Here is a 25,650-nt window from a genome sequence, read left to right as displayed (position 1 = left end):
ATTTTTGCATTTTTACTAAAGACAGGGTTTCACCATGTTGGCCAGGCTGGTCTCAAACTCCTGACCTCAAGTGATCAGCCTGCCTCAGCCTCCCAAAGCGCTGAAATAACAGGCGTGAGGTACTGCGCCCAGTCAGATTTTTTTTTTTTTTTTTTTGAGATGAGGTCTCTATCACCCATGCAGGAGTGCAGTGGCGAGATCATAGTTTGCCACAGGCTTGAAATCCCAGGCTCAGGCAATCCTCTCACCTCTGCCCCCAGAGTGCCTGGGACTACAGGAATGTGCTACTGCTACTGCTGATTTTTTATGTTTTTATTTTTTGTATAGATGGAGTCTCACTATATTTCTGAGGCTAGTCTTGGACTCCTGGACTCAAGCAATTCTCCTACCTCAGGCTTCCAAAGAACTAGGATTACAGGCAAAAGCCACCAGACCCAGTCAAGAAAAAGGTTTAGAGCTGATGATAATACTAATCTAGATGAGCATATGTAAACAGAAGTCACATACCTGAAGTGTGTCAGCAAAAAGCACAATGAGGTTCTTCAGATCTAACACAAGGTTTGGATCAGAACAGTAAGACTAAAGTAAATAAAAGACAAAGGAGGAAAAACATGTTATTAGTAAAAATGCAATTAAATTTTTATTTATTTAATTGTTTAGCACTTTATCTGACAAATTCTTTACCTGGTAAATTCTTTCTCTAGAAATAATTCAACACTTCCCTGGTACAAGGTAACACCAGGTTCAGCCAGGGAACAGCTGAATACAGCAAGTTCAATAACCATGATCTATATTTTTAACACTTGGGAATTTAAAAATGCATTTCTAAATAACTCTTTGGTTAAGAAGAAAACAAAATTGACACTTTTAAAAATGAACAACTATAAAATACTTCATATCAAAAACTACGGTATGTGGCTAAAACCATTTTCAAAATAAATTTGTATTTCTTTATGTAAACATCACAAAACACAAAAGATTGAAAATAAACAAACTAAGCACTGAACTGATGAAACTATGGGGGAAAGCCAATGAACCATAAGTAAATGAGAGAATAAAATTAATTAAATTAAAAACAGAAACTAATGAAATTTAAAAAGATATGGAAGATTTGATTAAATAAACCAAAGACCAAGTTAAAAATAAAATCAATTAAATAAACAAATCTTAGACAAAATTGATTAAACAATAAAAATAAAAAATGTGAGAAATACAAAAGAGAAAATAAGTACAGAGGAAAATAAAAATTACAAATAATGCCCATGTATAACCTCATATCAACAAATCAGAAAAGTTAGGAGTTACTTTTAGGAGTTAGGAGTTACTGACATGGAAAATAATTTCTGTGGGCAGGATGTGTATGTCATTATTGTAAAAGTTCATTGATTTTGAGATTCAAATTCTTTAATTATAATTTTTGTTACTTGCTCTCTCATTGGTGTCTCAAGTCCTGAAAGAGGTATTTTGAATTCTCCCTCAATTATGCAGCTTGTCCATTTCTCTGCATATTACTAACAGTTTTTGTTTTATACATATTGATGCTTCCTTATAAAAGGGCTATTACCTTTTCATTAGATTAAAACTAGTATCAATACAAAATATCCATCTTCTATCCCATTTTAAGATCTTCAACTTCATTTCTATTTTCCTTGTAGAATACCACCACTTCTGCTTCCCCTTCTTTATTTTCAATCTTTTCAGCTAATCTTAATTTATGAATATCTCCTATAAACATAGTATAAAACTTTTTAATGCTTTGTCATTTCCTAGTGATATGGTTTGGATATTTGTCCCCTCCAAATCTTACATTAAAATGTGATCCCCAGTGTCGAAGGTGGCACCTAGTGGGAGGTGTTTGGATCTCTCATGAGTAGCCCAGTGCCCTCCCCTGAGGTAATGAGTTCATATGGGAGCCAGTTGTTTAAAGAGCCTGGCAAACCCACCCCTTGCCCTTGCTCCCTCTCTCACAATGTGACACACTAACTCCCCTTTGCCTTTTACCATGACTGTAAGCTTCCTGAGGTCCTCACCAGAAGCAGATGCTGGCACTATACTTCATGTACAGCCTGCAGAACCTTGGGCAAAATAAACCTCTTTTCTTTACAAATTACCCAGTCTCAAGTATTACTTTATAGTAACACAAATGGATTGATAAACCTGGGATTACTGACATTTACAAACCTACTCAAGCCACTTTTCGGTATGCTTTTTAAAATTTCCACTAGTGTTTTTATTGGATCAGCTCTTTTAAATTATCTTTTCATGGTTAATAAATTATATCCTTTTTGCCCATTATTTACTTGAAGTAAAATTTGGAGTCTTCATTAAAAAAACAACAACAACCAAAAAAAAAAAAAAAACCTTTTTTTTTTCCCCACAGGGTTTCACTCTGTCACCCAGCCTGGAGTGCAGTGGCAGGATCATAGCTCACTGCAGCCTTGACCCCCTGGGTTCAAGCAATCTTCCCACCTCAGTATCCCCAAGTAGCTGGGGCTATAGGCACAGGCCACCACACCTGGTTAATGTTTTTTTATTTTTTGTAGAGATGGGGTTTCATTATGTTGCCCATGCTGGTCTCAAACTACTGGGCTCAAGCAATCCGCCTGCCTTGGCCTCCCAAAGTACTGAAATTACAGGCATGGGCCACCACACTTGGCCTAAAAAAACTCTTAAACATGATGTCTCTCCTTTTGTAGGAATTAATAGCATTAATTACAAATAATAGTACGTAATTTAGATTTATCTATGAATTGTACTAATTTTTGGCATACATTTTATTTAACCCTATCTCATCTGATATTTTGGATTTTGTTTTTATTTTTTGAAGAATAAGAAGTTCTTGAAGATAGGATGGGTAAAGAGGCTGGGCGTGGTGGCTCACACCTGTAATCCTGGCTCTTTGGGAGACCAAGGCCAGCGGATCACCTGAGGTCAGAAACTCTGGGCCAGCCTGGCCATTACGACAAAATCTTATCCCCACTAAAAATACAAAACTTAGCTGAGCATGGTGGCGCATGCCTATGGTCCCAGCTACTCATGAGGCTGAGGCACGAGAATTGCTTGAACCCGGGAGGCAGAGGTTACAGTGAGCAGAGATTGCACCACTGCACCCCACCCCGGGCAACAAAGCGAGACTATATATCAAAAATATAAATAAAAATAAATACAGGATGGGTAAAGAGTAAACTTTGAATCCTCACATATTTAAAAATGCCTTTATTTTGCCCTCTAACTAAAATATAAAATTTCCAATATAAAAAATTGTCTCCCGTCATTTACCCTGTTTGACACTCAATGTATCCTTCCAACTTTAAGAATCTGCTCTTTTTTCACTACACTGGAATTTCCCTTTCTTTTATTTTATTACTACAGTCCCTTCTTTCGTCACTGTCTTTCCTTTCTAAATCTCTATTAGATACAACCAAAGGTCTACACCAACTATTCTTGTTTCTTAACTTTCCTTTCCTATTTTCTGTCTGTGTCTTTGCTCTCCGTATTTTGGGGTCAGCATTTGACTTTATCTTCTTGATCAGCATCATATACAGTCTCATCTATTTAATCTCTGAATTAAATATCTCAATTCTTATCATCATAAACTTCTAAGAAGCCAATTTTTACTTTGGATTCATACCATCCTTTGGCTTGCTTCCATCATTTTTCCCCTGTTATAATATCTTGGATATCTTAAGGAATCTCTCACTTGTTCTTGGCTTTTGTACTAGTTTGAAATACTATATAACAATTGTACTGTGGTACAATTAATAACTGATGAGCCAATATCAACACAATATTATTAAACAAAACCCATAGTTTACATTAGGGTTTACTCTGTGTTATATATTCTATGGGATTTAACATACATAAATTGATATGTTCCACCATTATATTATCATTGAGAACTGTTTTGCTGTCCCCCAAATACCCTGTGCTCTGCCTATTCATCCCATCCCTCCATCTCCCAACCCCCAGGCAACAGGGATAGTTTTCTTGTCTCCATAGTTTTGCCATTTCCAGAATGTCATATAGTTGGGATCATATAGTATGTAGCCTTTTCAGATTGGCTTCTTTCATTTAGCAATATGCATTTAAGGTTCCTCTGTGTCTTTTCATGGATTGATAGCTCATTCTTTATATCACTGAATAATATTCCATTATATGAATGTACCACAGTTTGTTTCTCCATTCACCCACTGACAAACATGGTTGCTTCCATGTTCTGGCAATTATAACAAGCTGCTATACACATCTGTGTGAAGGTTTTAGTGTGGATGTAAGTTTTCAACTCATTTGGAAAAATTCCTAGGCATACACCTGCTAGATTATATAGTAAGACTATGTTTCGTTTTATAAAAAACTGTCAAACTGTCCTCAAAGCTGGCTGTACCATTTTCCATTCCCACTAGCAATGAATGAGAATTCCTGATGCTGCACATTCTCTCCAGCATTTGGTGTGGTTCGTATTCTGGATTTCCTTGATGACACAGGATGATAAGCATCTTTCTTTTTTTTCTTTTTTTTTTTTTTTTTTGAGACAGGGTCTCACTCTGTCTCCCAGGCTGGACTGCAGTGGTATGATCATGGCTCACTACTACCTCAGGTTCCCGGGATCGAGAGATCCTCCCACTTCACGCTCTAGAGTAGCTGGGACCACAGGCACATGCAACCATGTCTGATTAATTTTTTAATTTTTTTTGTAGACGGTGTCTCACTAAGTTGCCCAGGCTGGTTTCAAACTCCTGGAATCAAGTGATCTTCCTGCTTTGGCCTCCCAACATGCTGGCATTACAGGCATGAGCCACCATGCCTGGCCTTGTTTTCTTGTTTAATTTTAAGAGGTCATTGTATATTTAGAACACCAGTCCTTTAACAGATATGTGATTTGCAAAGATTTCTCTCAGTCTGTAGTCTTTTCATTCTCCTATTGTCCTTAATTTGTATCCACCTAAATACTGAGACTTAATCAATATTTTCTCTCTCAACATTATATAAGTGGAAATAAGCCATATGTATAATTTGCTTTCTCGCTTCTTTCATTTAACATTATATTTGTGAAATTCATGAACGCTATTGTATATAGCTATACTTTGGTTATTTTCATGCTCTCTAGTATCCAGTGTTTGAGTTTAACCTAGATTATCTATTTTACTACTGATGGACATTTAAATCATTTCTCATTTTAAAATCCAACAATGCTGGAAAGATATTCTTGCATGTTTATTATGGTGTATTATGGCAAATTACTGAAGAGAATATAGTTAGAGAAAAGTTGATCCATGGGGATCTTTAAATTTATAAGATATTACACTTTTTTCAAAGTGTCTTATCAACTTAAACTTATTCCCTTCATAGTGTATCAGAATTTCTATTGCTCCATATCTTTATCAACATTAGTACTGTTAATTCTTGAATAACGTTACCTCATTTGGTTCTAATTTGCATTTTACCGATATACTAAGACGACTGAACACCTTTCACATGTTTTCCCAGCCAGGTGGATTCCTTCTTTCGTAAACTGTTTGTCCTTTGCTCATTTTTTCTCTTTTGAGATGTCTATCTTTATTGTAATGATTTGGTAGGAATTCTTCATATATTCCAAATTAGTTCGTGCTGTTATATACAAATACCATTTTTCACTATGTGGCATATTTTCCTACTATCTTTTGTGAGGTTTTTTTCTTATAATTTTAATGTAGTTTGATGTTTTGTGTCTGAATCTTTTCCTTTATGGATAGTGCTTTTAGTTTTCAGTTAAGAACTCCTTCCATATCCTGAATCATAAAGATATTTCTCATATTATCTTCTAAAAGATTTATGGTTTTGGCTTTCACATTTTCATATTTTATCCACCTGAAATTCAATCTTTGGTGTATATTTTCCTCCATCATGACAGTCAGCTGTCCCATTGCTATTCATTCAAGTCTGTCTTCTATCCTCTGACCTCCTATGCCACCTAATATATATCCCAAGGATCCATATATGTGTGAGACTGTTTGAAGGTCCATTATCTATCCAATGACAATATCAGAGGATCTTAATATGATTTTTCAATTGTCTTGATATCCAAATACATTATTCTCAGTCTTAAGGAATCTCTCACTTGCTCTTGGCTTTTGTACTAGTTTGAAATATTATAATTAGGTTGTAAGGTACCCATCTTCCCTATAATAAAACTATAGAAATTTTGATTGACGCTAAATTAAATCTATAGGTCAATTTTCAAAGTGCTGATATCGTTGTAATAATAACTCTTCCAATCAATGAACATGGTTCATTTTTACCTAGGTCTTCTTTAACGCATTTTAATTTCTGAATGACATTTTAGAATTTCTCCAAAGGGGTCCTGACTATCTTGAATACGTTTTGGAGGATTGCTTTTATTAGTTTAAGGAATTCTCTCCAGTTTCTAATATACTAAGAAATTTTACCATAAGTTTATTGTATGTTTTATTAATTGCTTTTCTGTATCTACTGAAATAACTATATATTTTTTGTTTTTTAACCTGCAATTAAGTGCATTATATTAATAGACTTTGTAATATTGAACTAAGCTAGCATTTGCTACTAGAAACTCAACCAAATATATTAATGCTTGTTGTAAATGGCTGGATTCTGTTTTTAATATTTTAAGATACCTGACTTATATTTATAAATAACTCTGATCTATATTTATGCATTTACAAGTTCTTATACTACCCTCATCTGGTTTCATTATCAAGATCATGTATGCATTATAAAAGGAGTTGATACAGAAGAAGCAGGATTGAGAAAAGAAAAAACATAAAAATGCAAAAAAAATTAAGATGAATTGGCATTTCCTCGTGTCTATTCTCCGAGTATTTATGTAAGAACAAAATTGAAGATAAAACTGCCTAGATAGGAGATTTCTTTGATGGAAGAATTTTGACTGTTTTTTCTTCTACTTCTGGTTCACCTTTATCCTGAAAGGAATAGCCCTTTCCAGCTTAATGGGGGAAGGGCAGCATATTAGACTCTCCATCTTGAATAGGCCCAAGAGGCTGTGAAAATCCAAGTTTGAGTTATGAACTCTGGACTAAGAAGTTACCTCAACGAAAAGGCAGCTTGAGTGTTTAACCTATCTATCTACTCATTTCCCTTCGATTTAGCTGAGTAATTCCTTACTATCTTTATTAAGTACTTTAAGACTTAAATGAATATCTTATATGTTATATATAAAATGCAGCATTTCCAATTGTTTCCGGCTGAGGGATTGGTATTAATAACCTAGTCTTCTACATTCCTAAAATCATAAATATTACTTTGTAAATTTTTCTTCCAGCCCATAATTTGTATTTGCTAAAGAACGGCCATTCTATTTGTTTATTGTTGTCTCCCATGTGATATAATTGGTTTTCGACTGTTGGCTGTTTGTTCATATTTTGGACTGAAGGACTAGGTTGATTAGTATAGTTGAATCTTAAAAATATCTTTTCAGTATTATCATATTATCATTAACAATCATATTAGCAGATCTTTTAATATTGAACCATTCCTGAAATGAACTCTCCTTTATACTAGGCATATTAAATCTTTTAATATATTGCTAAATTTACTAAGTGAAGTAGATTATGTAACATCTTATGTTTTGAAATCAGCACTAAGAATGTTGCACATATTAATACATGAAATATCATATCTTTCAAAATGTTTCAATTTATACTAATAATTTAATCAGAAAAAGTAAAGAGTAATTTTAAACAGCCATATATAATGCTAGAAAATATAGACACATTTGATAAATAATGTAGTCACATAGACAGAGTGTTTTTGAGATCTGATTTGATGTTTGGGTTGTTCTTATTTTGTTTGCTGGGTACTACTAATAAAATAAATAGTGTCATGAAATATAGTCAGCATTTGTGGTACCAACACTTTGTCTCTTAATGTATAAAATGGTTCAATGAGTAAATCTGTGTTAATACTGAGTTGTTTCTTAATAACTTTGTCAAGATATAATTCCCATACCATACAACTCACCCATTTAAAGTACATAATTGAATAGTTTTTAATTGTTTGTATATTCACAGATATCTGCAACCCTTATCATAGTCAAACTTTGGAAATTTTCTTTACTTTAAAATGAAACCTATGTAACAAACCTGCACATCCTGCACATGTACCCCAGAACCAAAAATTAAAATTAAAATAATAAAATGAAACTCCATACGTACCTTTCAGCCATCACCTCTTTAATCCCTAAGCAACCACTAGTCTACTTTTTACCTCTACAGATCAATGCGGAACTAATGATTTTTTAAAAAGAAGGTATTTTGTCATTTATTCTTCAGTCAAAAAGAATATACAATAGATCTACAAAAAAAAACTCCCTTAAGGTTAATGTTCTCCACAGATCTACACTTTGAAAAAAATCAGCACACTTGAAAAGTGTCCTGCTCTTAATAGTATCAAATAAAATTGCATGCTGAAGAAGAGAGCGTGCGTTTTTCTACTGAGAGATTTAGAGATCTGTTACATTCCCAAATGTATCAGGAACACAAAAAAACATTGCTTTAGAAAAAAAAAAAAAAAGACAGTGCGTGGAATGAATCTGATTTCTAAAGGAAAGATAACTTTTTTCAGGAAACAAAATAAAATTAGAGAATTCAGTGAAATGGATAGATATAAAATAAACAAACAAAATCAGAAATTTTTCTCCCACAGAATGACAGTAATACTAGTTAATAAATATGATGGGGGAAAAAAAACCTTCCACAAAATATTACCTGCAAAAAAAAAAAATAAATAAAACACCTAAAAATAGTACTTTGATGGGAAATATTATTAAATATTTTACCAAAAGACATGAAAGGCAAATAAGTAACAAAAATACATATCTTCTTTGGTGAAAAATACCAGAGCCTGAAATGTGTCAATTAATCTACAGATTTACCGCACAACCAAATTATATCTCAATTTTTAGGGGTGGGACTAGAGGTGGAAGGGTTGTAACAAAGTGATTCCCAAGTTGACTGGAAGAATAATAAAGGGATAAATAGCATATTTTAAAAAGAGGATTTAAGAGGACACACATATCTTATAAAAAATTAAGCCGGCCAGGCATAGTGGTTCATGCCTGTAATCCCAGCCCTTTGGGAGGCCAAGGTAGGCGAATCACCCGAGGCCAGGAGTTCAAGACCAGCCTGGCCAACATGGTGAAACCCCATCTCCACTAAAAATACAAAAAAATTAGTCGGGCATGGTGGCAGGCACCTGTAATTCCAGCTACTTGGGAGGCTGAGGCAGGAGAATCACTTGAACCCGGGAGGCGGAGGTTGTAGTGAGCTGAGATCGCACCATTGTGCTCCAGCCTGGGTGACAGAGCGAGACTCTGTCTCAAAAAAATAAATAAATAAATAAAATAAATAAACAAAAATTAAGCCACACAATGTCAGATACAATACTCACAACAATGTTGTATTGATTCAAGGAGCGAGAATTCAAATCATATGATCTAGAAATGAACCTTAGTGTATACATAATATAATATATAAAAGGTAGCCTTCAAAACATGTAGGGAAAGGAGAGATGGACAGACTGTTGTTTCTGCCCCCAAAACTCACCTATTAATGCCCTATCTCCCAGCATGGCTATATTTGGAGATGGGGCCTTTGGGAGGTAATTAACATCAAATGAAGTGATACAGGTGAGGCCCTAATCCAGTGGGATTGTTCTCCTTATAAAAAGAGAAGGAGAGAGCAATCCTTCTTCAGCAGGCATACACTGAGGAAAGGTCAAGTGAGGACAGAGTGAGAAGGCAGCCTTCTGTAAGCCAGGGAGAGAACCCTCACCAGTAGCTGACCATGTGGACACCTTAATCTCTGACTTCCATTCTCTAGTACTATAAGAAAATAAATTTCTGTCATTTAAACCACCCAGTCTATGATATTTTCTTACGGTAGCCTGAGCCCACTAAGACAGTAGATTATCACAATGATGTTATTGGAAGTGATGAGTCATTTTCAAAATAATTAAAGAGAGTCCAATCTCATACCCTATGCTAAAATAAATTTTTTATGGTTGTAGAAAAAGGAACTACAGAAATACTAAAATCAAATAAAGATAAACACATATGCTTTGTAATGAAGAACACATAAATTACAAAGTAAAAGATCAATAAAATTAACTACTCAAAAACGTTAAAACTTTTTGAAGCTGCAGAAAAGGTAAGAGACATTAAACTAAGAAAAAATATTTACAACATATTATCAGATGAGGTTAACATTAACAGCTAATGTCCATGTTTCAATAATATATAGTAAAATGTTTAAAAACGTGAAAATATAAGATAAAGACAACGTATATGAACAAGAAATTCTATGAAGATATACAAATAACATGGAAGAGATTTTCAATATCAGTATTAATTTTTCTTTTATTTATTTATTTTTATTTTTATTTTTATTTTTTGAGACAGAGTCTTGCTCTGTCACCCAGGCTGGAGTCCAGTGGCACTGTCTCAGCTCACTGCAGCCTCTGTCTCCTGGGTTCCAGCAATTCTCCTGCCTCAGCCTACTGACTAGCTGGGATAACAGGCACATGCCATCATGCCTGGCTAATTTTTGTGTTTTTTGTAGAGATGAGGTTTCACCATGTTGGCCAGACTGGTCTTGAACTCCTGACCTCAGATGATCTGCCCTCCTTGGCCTCCCAAAGTGCTGGAATTACAGGAGTGAGCCAACATGCCCGACCTAATATCAGTATTATTTTTTAAAAGCATAATAAAATAAGATACAATTTCTGAAATTAGAAATTATTTTCTGTTTTTAAACATAACTTTCTGTGGAATAAAAAGAATAGGGAAATAGGCATTCTAGTAGATGCTGCTCAGAGTGTTAAATAGTTCAATAGCTTGGGAGAGCAAATGAGCAATATCTAGAACCTAAGAAATGTCCAAATACTTTTACTCACTATTTTCATTTCTTAAGAACTTGCTCTAAGTATGATCAATTGTGTAAGGATATGTTTATAACAGTATTTACTGCAATGTTTTTAATAGCTAGAAAAAAAAAACAAAAACTTTCTTAAAAGCCCAAAATATCAAATGAATCAATTAAAAATAATAATATAATCCTACAATGCAATATTATATATAAAAATTAAATCATATTCATCAATTAAATGAAAAACACAGCATGTTCCTATTTAAAACCTATTATATATTGTATAGTTTATTTATATATTCAAAAAGGGACTTTACATTTATATATCAGAAAGCTAATAATAACCATGCAAGGGATGATGACTAAAATGTTCTTAATAATCAAAATTTCTATTCTAATATAGAAACATATTTTTATAATGTTTATATGTTAGAACATACAACTCAATGGGGAAAAAGTAAAGCACTCAAAAAATGATCCGAAGACAATGGGTGCACTACCACTACAAAAAAAATGAGATCCTTAATCATACTATAAATGAGAGTAAATAACAGGTGGTTGTAAACATATAAATGTGTAAAAATCTAATTATAAAATAGTTAAGCAACTTTTTTAAAAATCTCAGAACACACAAAAACATGTAAAAAACATTTCAAGTTTGCCAGATTTTATTATAACAGAAGAATAAAATGATAAAAATGTCAGATCAAGTCCTTGGTTACACATGTACAATGAGAGAAAATTAAACTTAAGATAAGTATTATCAGATATATAAATATTTAAAAGTTCTATATACTATAACAAAAACCATAAGCAAAAATAAAAGGAAAGAAATATTTGCAACACATTCAATAATGACATATCCTCTTTGGATCAAACCCACATACATATTAACCAATCTCCTAGAACTTGCTGCTTAGATGGCACAAAGGCATCACAAAGTAATCATTTCGAATGTAAACTCATCATCTCCCCACTCCAAACTATCAAAACTGCTAACACTATCATCCAAGAAAGGAAACCATTCACCTAAGCATTTCCTTGATAGTTCTTTTCCTTTTACCTCTTATATCTAATCCATCAGAAAGTACAATTAATCTTACTTCCTAAAAATCTCTTGAATTCAACCATATCTCTCAATATTTACTATCACTCCTTGACCCAAACTATCATTATCACTTGCCTGGAATACTAGACTAGCCTAGTAATTGCTTTTGAATTCATTCTTACCCCTCATCCACTGTCCACACTTAAGCCAGAACAATCTTTTTTTTTTTTTTTTTTTATTATTATTATTATTATACTTTAGGTTTTATGGTACATGCGCACAATGTGCAGGTAAGTTACATATGTATACATGTGCCATGCTGGTGCGCTGCACCCACCAACTCGTCATCTAGCATTAGGTATATCTCCCAGTGCTATCCCTCCCCCCTCCCCCCACCCCACAACAGTCCCCAGAGTGTGATGTTCCCCTTCCTGTGTCCATGTGTTCTCATTGTTTAATTCCCACCTATGAGTGAGAATATGCGGTGTTTGGTTTTTTGTTCTTGCGATAGTTTACTGAGAATGATGATTTCCAGTTTCATCCATGTCCCTACAAAGGACGTGAACTCATCATTTTTTATGGCTGCATAGTATTCCATGGTGTATATGTGCCACATTTTCTTAATCCAGTCTATCATTGTTGGACATTTGGGTTGGTTCCAAGTCTTTGCTATTGTGAATAATGCCGCAATAAACATACGTGTGCATGTGTCTTTATAGCAGCATGATTTATCAGAACAATCTTTAGAAATGAAAATCTGATCATCTTACTCCAAGTTATCCCACCTTCACCTTGAACACATCTACACGTAACACATTCCATTCAGCCCACTGTTTAAAAGGTCAAGTAGATTCTAAATAACATGGCATCTACCTACTTCTCTTTTCTTACTTCACCCTATGTTCTATCCACTCTGGACTTCTTTCAGGTCTCCGAGAGGGCTATGTTCCCTTAAAATAGGTTTTTACACACAGTATTTACTCTGTCTGGAACACCTGCTGATTAATTAGAAAAGAGAGTTCATGGGTCATGGATGATTTTTAAGTTTCTAGCTAGCACAACTAGATGGATACTACAGTCACTTAAAGAAATTGTTTTAATGCTAAATTATCTTCCGTCATTGACTCCTCACTATTATTCCTCAAACACTTTGAGATAAGAGCCCTTGCACTACTGTTCTTTAGGACTAAAATGATCATTTAATTGGTCTTCTTTGCATAAATGGTGACTCATTGATATTCTAATCTCCGAATGCCACTTCAAAAGTAAACAACCTGTTTCCTAATCTGTCATTCTATTTTCATTGTCTGCATTGCATGATCACTGTCTGACATTCTTGTTACATGTTTATTGGATATCTCTTCCAATCAAAATATAACTCTCTGAGAGCAAAGACTATCTATCTTGTTCATTGTCACATTCCCACTGTCAAAGCATAATCAATCTTTAAGAAACACAGAAGGAAGAAGGAAGGAAGGAAGGGAATTCAGAGCCAGCATTCTGTAACTGAAATAAAGTGGATTATCACCAAAAATATATGCCACATTAAAATCTATCAATAGATCACGGGAACAGAACATTGGGCAGCTTAATATGTTATCAACATTTTTTTTTCAAAAGGTAGCAATAGAACTGTGAACTCCAAGTCAGTGTTTATAATATTAATAGGCACTATAGAAGGCAAAATGGTATAGTGGCTAAGAACATGGGCTCTAGAGTCAGACCATCTGGGTTTCATTCTGACTTCTACTTCTTATTGTATGGCATTAGGCTGGTTACCTAACCTCTCTGAGGTTCAATTTCCCAGACTATAAGGTAAATATAATAATAATAATAATAATACCTACCTTTCTAGGGTTGTATTGAGGATGAAATAAGAGAGTATGTATGAAGTAAACAGAACAACGTCTGACACATAGAGAGAATAATCAATAGACGTTAGCTGCTATTTTCTTATTGCAAAGGGCTTCTATAAAAGTGAGCTCAGTGGTAGAAAATGTGATAATTTGAAGCAGCTACTTCTATGTCCTTGAAGGACATCTACAGCTCCAAGTGAGTGATTCCAAAGACATACATATGTTGATTTTAAAGCAGTAAAACACTGAACATATAGATAATCAGCTCTAAATAACAACTTCCCTTGGGCTTCTTACATACCGAGTGGGTACGGAGTGCTGCGATGGTTTTTGAAAGTGCCATTTCCCACAGTTCATCAATGTAGGCTCTATTTACTAAGCCCTGGGTTGTATGTAAAATGTGATCTTCAACCACAAAAAAGCTAAGATTGAGGAAAAAAGAAAGCACAGCTGTCAGAAATTACAGTTTTATTACTCTCTCTGGGGTTTGACAAGCATTAAGAGACACCATCAAATGCAAAGTTAGTGGTCATTTTTTTCTTGAGGAAATTTATTCAGTAGAATAAATGAAATCAGACTACTTGGACTAAAAATTATGTCTGTGATCATGACATCTTCATGACCACTCCTAGAGAGATCAGAGTTACATTTCTATTAAATTTCTATTAAATGTTAACAATGCTATCCAGTAGTTTAAAAGGGAGGAAAATGTGTAGAGGTAATGGAGGCAAATTTTGTTATATTAAGAAAATACCCAGCCATCAATACATTTCAAAAAAACAAATTTTAAAGAGATCATAAAAGCTTATACATCATATATATATTATGTATTCTTTATATATTTTAAGAATCCAATGCACAAAATATCAAATATCAAAATAATTCCTGTCATGTGGACTCTATCATCAAAGTCTTGAAAAGGCATCGTATAAAGGTTTCAAAAATGCGAAGTTATGTTTAAACAATCTTGTGGCTTTTTGTTATTATGCATTTAAAATGTAGCTTTCATTGTCTTGCCTAAATATTCATATTAATGAAAAATGTATTAGGGAATTTTTATGATATATTTTAATAACTACTAATTACATTGAAACAATTTAAATCTGAAAAAAATAAACCTGATGAAGAATCCAAGTTATTTCCTTTTCTTTTAACTGCAAAGTCATTATTTTGCAATTAGAACAAGCTGCCAGTATTGGGATATTTGGGAAACGCAATTCCGTACCACTACATACACCCTAGATGAGGGTGGCAAACTATATAGCCTATGGGATAAACCTAGCCCACTGCCTGTTTTTATAAAGATTGTTTTATTGGAACATAGCCATGCTCATCATTTACGTATCATCTATAGCTACTTTTGCACTATAACAACAGAGCTAAGCAGTTGTGAAAGAGACCATATGGCCTACTAAGTCTAAAATATTTTACTATCTGGCCCTTTTGGAAAAAGTTTGCCAACTTTTGCTGATTATTTGGTTCCATCTTCCAAAAACAAAGAAACAAAACAAGTGTAATAAGATTACAATTCAATGTTTTTCTCACTTTATCCACAAAAATGCCCTCCAGCAATATAAAGTTGAAACCAGCAGGGTGTTCCTTTTAAATCATTAGAAAATCAAAAACAAATCTTGTCTTAAGGATTAAAAAAAGGAAAACAAAAAGAATTTCCTAAGGAAAACCTGATTTATTTTTCCAACATTCACAACTCTATGTATAGAAAGAGTATAAATTTCAATAAATATATATACATATATACCTACCCTACAATTTGATTAAAATACTTCCTGTAGCCATCTAAAGTTTCATGCTGCAACAAAGCAAAGAAGAAAAAGTTATTGTTTCTGTTTTGTTACATTAAGACTAAGTTAAAATCAGTCACTTAATCTCTTAAGGCTTAGCTCCCTAGATGATATCTGATAAGGTGAAAATAATAATATTATCTACCAATGAAGAGGAAATACGACAGCACATATCCAATACTTAGAAAAGTGCCAGACACACAGTAATCAATAAATGTTTTCTTACTGCAAGTCACATCCACCAAAAGTGGTCTCAGAATAACAGTAAACACACACACACACACGCACACACACACACACGCATCAAAAGACATCAAGGAGGAACAGTAAAAATGTGAGAAAAGTGAAGATGGTAATCCTACCATGTTAGATGGAGGTTGAAGTACCAAACGAGCCTGTTTTCGCCTCTGTTTTCGGTAGTAATTCTCAAATGTTTCCCGGGCACCCTGTAAATAAAGAAAAGAAAATGGGTTGACACAATTGGACCAATTACTCTTATATTTCAAGGGAAAAGAGAAGGACCCAGGTCTGGAATTTGAGGTAGTATCACATTTCTCAAAATCTGCTATTTTAACATTGATAATAACAATAGAAAATACAAATAACTATTACCATTTATTGAACCTTAGTTACAAACCTGTAAGGATGTGTACAACATATCCTGACAAGGAAACTACCAGAACTTAACCACCAGCACAACAAAGCTGGTTTCTGAATCAACTGTCTCAAATTCACAAGAATGCAGGGAAACCAACCTTTCCATAAGTTATGATAACAGGTAAGAAAATGTTCCTTAAAAAACTACAGAACATTCCAGAAGAAAAACATCCAGAATAAAAACCAGCTTTCAAATGAATCATGAACAAAGGGGCAATGGGAAGCAGGAAAAAAGCAGGAATTGAGAACGGTAAATTAGTATTCCCCCTTAGGTTATAATCCAGCACAAGATTAAACCCAAAAAACAAAAAACAAAAGCATGAAGATTCTCGGTGCACAGTTCCCACTTTTCGTTTAGGGTTTCTGGGCTTAAAATGAGAAGTGCTCTACATAATAATATCTGACTCATGAGCTGTGTACTGGGTTGAATAGTGGTTTCTCCAAATTCATGTCCTTCGTGGAACTTCAGAATGCAACCATATTTGGAAATAGGGCCATTGTGATGTAATTAGTTAAATTAAGATGTGATCCTATCAGTGGAGGGTGGGACCTTAATAGAGTATGTCTGGTGTCCTGAAAGCCGAAAAGAATAGACACAGAGACACATGGGGAGAACACCACGTGATGACAGAGGCAGAGAATAGAGTGATGCAGCTGCAAGCCAGGGAACATCAGAGATTGTTGATCACCAGCAGGCACTAGAAAAACACAACAAAAGATTCTACCCAGTCTGAGAGAGAAAATGGCCCTTCTCATGCCTTGAGTTTGGAATTCTAGCCTCCAAAACTGGGATAGAATACATTTCTGTTGTTTTAAACCACTCAGTTTATGAGGCCTTGTTACAGCAGCTCTAGGAAATGAATACAAACTCAGTGTGTTTAGATTATCACACCCCACTTATTACTGAATTCTTCTACTTTTATTTTTACTTTTGTTTTTTTTGAGACGGAGTCTCACTCTGTCACCAGGCTGGAGTGCAGTGGCACAGTCTTGGCTCACTGCAACCTCTGCCTTCTGGGTTCAAGAGATTCTCCTGCCTCAGCCTCCTGAGTAGCGGGGACTACAGGTGTGCGCCACCATGCCCAGCTAATTTTTTTATTTTTAGTAGAAACAAGATTTCACCATGTTGGCCAGGATGATCTCGATCTGTTGATTTTGTGATCCGCCGGGCCTCCCAAAGTGCTGGGATTACAGGCCTGAGCCACTACGCTGGGCCCTGAATTCTACTCTTAATCCAAAGCTTTCCTAAATAAATAAGAGTAAAAATGGAAAGAGAGAATACCAGTGGTAAAGAGAACTGACTTTGGAACCAGAGACTATTATTACATTTGAATAGTGACTCTGCCCCTTACCAGCTGTACAACTGCTATAAATAGCTGTATAACTTCCTACCACTAATTTAAGTTCCACTATTTAACTTTCACTAATAAGTGTGCCATGGTTTTCTCATTTGTAGAGATGCCAACATCATATGGTTGTAATGAGGATTTAGAGGAGTTATAAAGCTCTTAGAATAGTATCTCATGCAAGCTCTTATTTTAAAAATAAATAAGATAAAATCAATGATTAAAGTAAAAGCCCTGCCCACCTAAAAAAATTATAAATGCCACGCAATACCTAGTTTAGTTTTCCTCTGCCTTCCTGAAAAATTGAAGAACTTTATTCAAGATGACTTATTTGTTAGATTCCCAAACTGGTCCTAAAAAATTGGGAAAGTCGACTTAAGGTACTAAGTCATGTAAAGACACTAATGTAGCTCAGGGGTTGGCAAACATTTTCTCTAAAAGGCAGGAGAGTAAATATATGTATGAGGGCTTAGTGGACAGCTACTCAATTCTGTTGGTGTAGTGCAAAAGCAGCCATAAACAAGACATAAACAAGTATGGCTGTGTTCCAATAAAACCTTGTTTATGGAAACAAATTATAATTTTGCACAGTTTTCACCTTTCATTAAATATTCCTTTTCTTTTGATTTTAAAAATGTAAAAAACATTTTTAGTTCACAGGCCCTTCAGAAACAGGCAACAGGCTGGATTTGGTTCATGGGTTATGGTTTGTTGAACCCTGGTGTAACTTAAAAACAACAGTTTTAAAGTTCTAAGGTGATTATAACTGTATATACCCAAGTTTTTCCTTCCTATAAAATGAAATTGAACATTAGGACAGCTATTTCAAAGCTTTTTTCATCCATACATTAATGAGGAGGCAAATGATACCATTTAAGAAAGAAGAGGAAACTGCTAGTTGGTTTGTTAAAGTTATTCTCAACTTGTCACCATTTCACAGCATAGCAGTATTATTAAATCTTAATTACATTCTGTATACACTAAAGAGCTTTTTATTTTAAGGTTAACAGCCCTAAAGGACCTTTATTATTGTAGTGTGACATTACATATTCAATATGCTTTGGAGCCAAGACACACTTACTTGAGAATTTAGAGAAAGCATTCTCTCTAATTATACCATACTATACTAATTTAATTTTTTATTTGTTAAATGATAGAAAATACATCAGATGAACTTCTATATAAAAACCAAATCATGAACTTCTACTTAATTCTAAACTGGGTATAACTTTGCCTTTCAAGTATTCCTTCAATAGAATACAAACAAAAGACAAGACCAATTTATCTAATAGGTCTGGCTTCCCATTTACAAAAATGAGCTGGAGTTTCCTTAGTGGCTGCTAAATTCACCTTTCGTTATTCTATTCCCTCTGCCAATTTTGTCAACTCAATACTTAAAGGTGGAATTTGAGACGTAGACGTTTGACCAGTCCAGTTGAGTAATTGGTGAAGTGCCTGTCTATTCACAGAGAGGTCACTAGATGAGCTACAGAGGTTTCACTTAAGCTCCAAGCTCTTTCAATCATTAACATTTTTTAAAAAGCTGCTGAAGACATAAGCAAATAGATACAAAACAATAAGCAGGCAAGTAAAACTTGGATTTTTTCCTACTTTATGTCATTAGTATTACACTGCTCCAAAAGTTTTGTGTTAATACACACAATCTCACCAAAAACCAAGTCACTTAATATATACTAAGTGATTACCATGTGATTGGCACACTGAGAACAGTACCTGTACTTACTGAATTTATAGACTACTATGGAAGACTGACAAACTAGCAATTATATTAAAATGAACTACAGAATCCTATGGATTAAAGTAGGGTGTGTGTATGTGTGTGTGTGTGTGTGTGTGTGTGTGTGTGTGTGTGTGTGTGGTGGGTGGGGGAAGTGTCAAAGAAAGCTTCTTCAAAAAATGATGTTTATACTTCTAATTGACGAATGAGTCGGAAGAATAAGCCAGAAAGAGAGAAAGGGAAAAAAGTGTTCCTGGAGGAGACAAAGAGGCTGAATGGAAAAAAAGGCATCACATATCCTAAGAATCTGCAAGAAGTTCTCCACGGCTGGAACTTGAGGTGTAAAGTACAGGGCTGACAAGAGATAAGGCAGGAAAGCTTCATTATGTTAAGGTATTTGTACTCTAGCAACCATAAGAGTTTTAGATATTTTGGAAGTTGTACTGCAGACAGTAGAATAAAGAAAGGGAAAAATTAAAATTGAAAAGATCAGTCAGAATCTGAGATGTATTTAGGAGGTTTAAGCTGGAAATTAATTGGATATGGGTGATAAAGAATAGGAAGGAAAGAAGGCTGATACAAAGTTTCTAACCTGGGTAACTGGTTTGACAGTGGTTTCATCTGTGAGAGAGGGAACATAAGTAGATGGAATAAACAGTAGATCATTACTCACAGATTCTGTATTTGTGAATTTGCCTACTTGCTAAAATTTATTTGTAAACCCAAAAGCAATACTCATAGTTCTTTCATAGTCATTCAACAGACATGTGCAGAGGGGTGAAAACTTTGAGTTGCCTAATGCACATGTTTCTAGCTAAGGTTTAAACAAGGCAATGCTCTGCCTTCTTATTTTAGTTTTCATATTGTAAACGGGTGTCATTTTCATAGTCTATCCAGTGCCACATTTTTTGCATTTTTGCACTTTTGGTTGATGATCTTGCTGTTTAAAATGGCCCCCAACCATAGTACTGACGTGCTGTCTAGTGTTCCTAAGCTCAAGAAAACTGTGATGTGCCCTACAGAGAAAACCCACATGGTAGATAAACTCCTCTCAGGCATGAGTATAGTGCTGTTGGCTATGAGTTCAATGTTAATGAATCAACAAGATCTATTAAATAACATGTCCTTAAGCAGAAAACACTCATAAATCAAGGTTATGCATTCACTGGTTGATGAAAATGTGACCAGAAGCTCACAGGAAACTAAACCTGTATTTCTCCTAAAAGCAATGGCTCAGTATTCGCTCACTCAGTGTTTCCAGTGACTTTATAGAACATAACTACCATGAATAATGAGAAATGACTATATTTGGGAAGAGTAATAATGATAACTTCTGTACTGGGTATATTTAATTGATGACTTCCAAGTGCCAAGTGTTTGGGAACTGACATATTTGGGTCTATAGCTTAAGAGAATCATAATCATTAGCAGAGAGATAGTAATCAAGGCCCTTAGAGAAAGGGCTCTAAGAAATGTTTGTAGAATTAAAGTACAAAAGAACCTAGCACAAAACTCCAAAGGACACGAGCCATGAGGAAATGTGTGGCTCTTTCTGATAACTCAAACATAACTTTGAACGTCAACTACTTAGAAAAGACTTTTCTACTACTCAGCTTAAAATGGAAAATTTTCCCTAACACATAACCCTTTTAATTCTTCAGTTAGCACGTATCTCCATCTGATATTGTTTACTGTCTGTCTCCTCTTGTTAGGATGCAAGCTCCATGAGAAAAAGTCTCAGTTTATCTTGTTTATTGTTGTATTCCCAGCTCCTACAACAATGCCAGACACATAACTGGTATGCAATTTTCAATAAATGATTAAAAGTGTGAATAAATTATTAATCTATAATTTCTTATAAGCCTCTACTTTCATATTTGCCCTTCATCTCCTACTGCAATAATCATTTACTTGTAAGTATTCCTATTCATCTCCTCATGTAATTTTTCGATCTCCATTTATTCTTTTAAAGTTTTTTGTTCCTGTTTCATAGAGGCAATTCTTTTTAAGAATTTTCTTTTGATTCCTATAGAAAATCACTTTTAGCATCACATTTCTTCTGGATTTTTAGAATGATGTTCTTTGACCCTTTCTATTCAATAGATTTTCTCAGACATCATTTTGTTTTGTTTTCCCATTTACTCTATTTTGAATGAGAGGAGCTTTCAGGCTTCGTTTGTGGTTTGCATTTGGCCCATTCACCATTTATCTGGCTATAGATCTAACATCATTATGGAAGTGGCAACTCATAGGTTGATGTGCCCAGGTCCAAAGACATGCCAAAGGCAATCTACAAACTGATTTCAGCATCCAGCAAGCAATTGGCCTATAAAATATGAGCAAATATTCTCCTACCACACAGTTGCCAGTGTTTAATAATCTGAACTTCTTAAACTGAATAAACACCAGAGTAATACAGGATCTTCCTATATGTGCTCTAGTATGGCACTATTATTTTGAATATTCTCCAGCACAGGATGAACTATACAGCCACCAGCAGTACCCCAATTCCCCAATTCCCCTTATCCCACACTCTGAGAGCCTTAAAATGGAAACTCCACGCACCACAAGGGTTGCCAACTGCTATGGTCTGAATGTGTCCCCCAAAATTAACATGTTGAAACTTAACCACCAACATAGTATTAAGAGATGTGGCCTTTAAGAGGTGATTAAGTGATGAGGGTAGGGCCCTCATGAATGGATGGGCCCCTATAAAAGAGTTTGAGGGAGTAGGTTTGTGCCCTCCCATCTCTTCTGCCGTGTGGGCAGAAGAGTTCCTCCCCTCCATTCCTCCCTCTGGAGGATAAGGCAATAAGTTGTCATCTGGAAGCAAAGAGCAGCCTTCACTAGACAAAAGAACCTGTTATTGCCTTGATCTTGGACTTCTCAGCCTCCAGAATCCTAAGAAATAAGTCTCTATTGTTTATAAATTACCCAATCTGTGGTATTTTGTTATAGCAGCACAAATGGACTAAGACACTGGCTAATGTATTCATAAATTCAGGATCCTATTTTTAAGCTAGAAGGCATACAGTGGGAAAGGTAAAAAACATCTTCTGACTTACAATTTGCTCTGTTTATAACAGCAAAACACATCACCTAACAGCTAGATTTCTCAATCCAGTCAATTGGCCCAACAGAGAAAATTTTACTTAAATTCAGACAAAATGTTAATTATCAGCCTTACTTATTAATGGTGTAACTTTCCAGATTTTTATGCATCTAAAGTATTTTGGTAAGAGTTAAGAAAGACAAACATAGAAGGCAAGCAAGGCTTTGTTTAACTTTTTTTTTTTTTTTTGCGATGGAGTCTCGCTCTGTCACCCAGGCTGGAGTGCAGTGGTGGGATCTTGGCTCACTGCAACCTCCGCCTCCCAGGTTCAAGCGATTCTCCTGCCTCAGCCTCCTGAGTAGCTAGGACTACAGGTGCATGCCACCATGCCCGGCTAATTTTTTGTATTTTCAGTAGAGACGAGGTTTCACCATCTTAGCCAGGATGGTCTCAATCTCGTGACCTTGTGATCCACCTGTCTCGGCCTCCCAAAGTGCTGGGATTACAGGCATGAGCCACTGCACCTAGCCAGTTTAACGTTTTTTATATTGAATACATACATACCATCTGGAATTTAACCTAAATACTAAAGACTGTATTATTATAAAGAAATCTCCACAACAATTTTTTTTATCATTTAGTTAAAAAGAAACGATATAAGAAGGGCTAAATAACCACAGCACATATCCTATATTTCCTTAGTGGCCAAACAAGAGAAAAAATAATCTCTAAGCCCTGTTAAGCTCTTCTTCAATTCACTGGCTACTTGATTTACTAAATTCATATTTAATTTAAATATTTAATATTATATCACACCCTATGTACTACCTGGGGAAGGGCGCAAATGGTCAAATGCTCCAAAAGCCATTGCTGTTCCCAAAGGCCAATAATTAATCCTATCACTGGGTTTTATCAAAAAATAACACACTTCTCAGGCAACGTTGGAAATAGTTTCTTTTTTTTTAACCTTTTGTTTATAGCTGTGTTTTCTACGTTGTTTATCTTTTTAAGTTATTATTTATTACAAAAGTAAAATATGTGACTTGTAGAAAAACTAGATAACACAAATTGGGCAAAAAGAAAAAACGAAAGCCATTCATGATCTCATAATGCTTACTTTTTGATGTACTCCCTATTCGATATATTTTCTCAGATCTCGTTTTGTTTTATATCGTTTTGTTTTCCCAACTCTATTTTGAGCAAGATGACATCTTTCTAGATCATACTTTCTTTCAGGCTTTGTTTGTGGTTTGCATTTAGCCCATTCACCAAGATCTAATATCCTTACAGACTTTGCCCTATTCTAAATAGATAGCTATTTCACATGTAATGTACATTTACACGCATATAAATAAGGTCGTATTCTATATACTCTTTTCATTGAACTTTGCATACAAAAATCTTCTCTCCAGCATCATAATTTAGCATGATCCACTTTCACTCCACAACAGTGTTCCAACTCCTTTTCTTCCAACACATGCTACAAACTGTCACCATACAAATGCTAGAACTAACATGGGCTCTGAATGAATGCTTAAATATAAAAATAAAAACACAAGTGACAACTTTGAATTCTTCTCCATGTGTCCAGACACTTGTCTGGATAAAAACATAGGCCACTCAATATGGGCAAATGAATGAGGCTTGTTTTTGCATATAAAAGTAGTAAAATTTACTACTAATAAAACTCAAAGCTGAATTTTAGCTGCTGTAGGTTACAAATGTACACCAGTAATCAAATCAGAATCACATGATCCCATTCTTGGGAGAGAAAGAGACGGCCAGATGAAACACCTTTCCAAGGATTTCCCTTTCTTCATGAAATGTGACAATGTTCATCATATACACAGACATCCAGAACATTTCAAACCATTATTGAGCTCCATGCCTCTAAACATTAGTGGCATCTTACATCCTTATTTTGCAGGGAAAAAAAAATTTATACTGACAAATACTACTTCATATGGGCAATATACCTACACAGCAGGCAGAAAGGGACAGACCTTATATTCTCTTCATTAAGATTTACGGCTGGGCGCGGTGGCTCACGCCTGTAATCCCAGCACTTTGGGAGGCCGAGGCGGGCGCATCACGAGGTCAGGAGATCGTAGCCATCCTGGCTAACACGGTGAAACCCCGTCTCTACTAAAAATACAAAAAGAAATTAGCCGGGCGTGGTGGCGGGCACCTGTAGTCCCAGCTACTCGGGAGGCTGAGGCAGGAGAATGGCGTGAACCCGGGAGGCGGAGCTTGCAGTGAGCCGAGATCATGCCACTGCACTCCAGCCTGGGCGACAGAGCGAGACTCCATCTCAAAAAAAAAAAAAGATTTACTATGCCATTATTTGGCTAAACAGCTCCTTATCTACTGAGTCTTTCCTGGTAGACGTTGGTATGGGGTCTATTGGAGAGTGGGCTGAGTTCTTCACATCTGTCACAATAACAGAAAAATTAACTCTTGGATTGAGAAGCAACTAAGGACAACCACACAAAGAACAAGGGAAGGGAAAGGAAGAAGGGAAGCACACACCATTGTTCTTCCGCTTCTGCCTACAGGAAGCAATATTTCCACTAGGTCTTGGGGAAAGCCTGTAATTTCACCACCCTGACTGCAGCTGGAACTCCCTTTTAACTGTCACGGCATCGAAGTGAAGACAGGTTTATACAGAGTTTTAAAAAAAAAAAAAAAAAAAAAACTGAAAGGGCCATTTTAATTTGCTTCCATGTGAAAAGGGGAGTACTTTTCATACAGCCCCATAATGATGTTCAGCGGGATATTACACTTCACCATATGGCTAATTTGCACAGCAGGCTCAAAGCAGAATTTTCTTTCATTAGAACTGCCCTAAAGATCAGACTACAAAAATATGTGAAAAGAACAAACCCAAGATGCCCCCTATTGCTTAAATCTAGGAACACTGAATTCCCAGATGTAAAAGCCAATTCACAATGTTTCCATGACAAGGTCATTCAAGAGTCATGATGGTATGTGTCACAGCTCCATTTCTATGTATTAGGGCTTTGAAAAATGTCTAAACCACAAGTTTACCTATGTAATAAACCTGCATGTGTACCCCAGACCTTAAAATAAAAGTTAAAAAAAAACTTAACTGTATGTTTTAAAATAACTTAAAAAATGTAACTGGATTGTTTGCAACTCAATGAATAAATGCTTGAAAGGATGGATACCCCATTCTTCATAATGTGCTTATTTCACATGGCACACCTATATCAAAACATCTCATGTACCCCAC

The 25,650-nt window shown here is 35.2% G+C and overlaps 1 protein-coding gene across 4 annotated transcripts in view; it reads right to left on the bottom strand.

The window, feature by feature from the left end:
* The window catches only part of EXOC6B (exocyst complex component 6B), a 661,647-nt gene that overhangs the window by 335,754 nt on the left and 300,243 nt on the right, over positions 1-25,650 (bottom strand). For all 4 annotated transcript variants that reach the window (XM_054473677.2, XM_054473671.2, XM_063649356.1 and 1 more), the window contains exons 9-12: positions 15,967-16,050; positions 15,566-15,612; positions 14,104-14,224; positions 508-579 (exon numbers count right to left, since the gene is read on the bottom strand). In XM_054473677.2, the coding sequence (XP_054329652.1) occupies positions 508-579; positions 14,104-14,224; positions 15,566-15,612; positions 15,967-16,050 (324 nt within the window). The remainder of the gene's footprint in view (positions 1-507; positions 580-14,103; positions 14,225-15,565; positions 15,613-15,966; positions 16,051-25,650) is intronic.

This window comes from Pongo pygmaeus, chromosome 12, assembly GCF_028885625.2.
Source record: "Pongo pygmaeus isolate AG05252 chromosome 12, NHGRI_mPonPyg2-v2.0_pri, whole genome shotgun sequence".
In the NCBI taxonomy this organism is placed as follows: domain Eukaryota; kingdom Metazoa; phylum Chordata; class Mammalia; order Primates; family Hominidae; genus Pongo; species Pongo pygmaeus.
The sequence above is the reverse complement of the archived record's forward strand: the minus strand, read 5'-3'. Positions and strand labels throughout refer to the sequence as shown.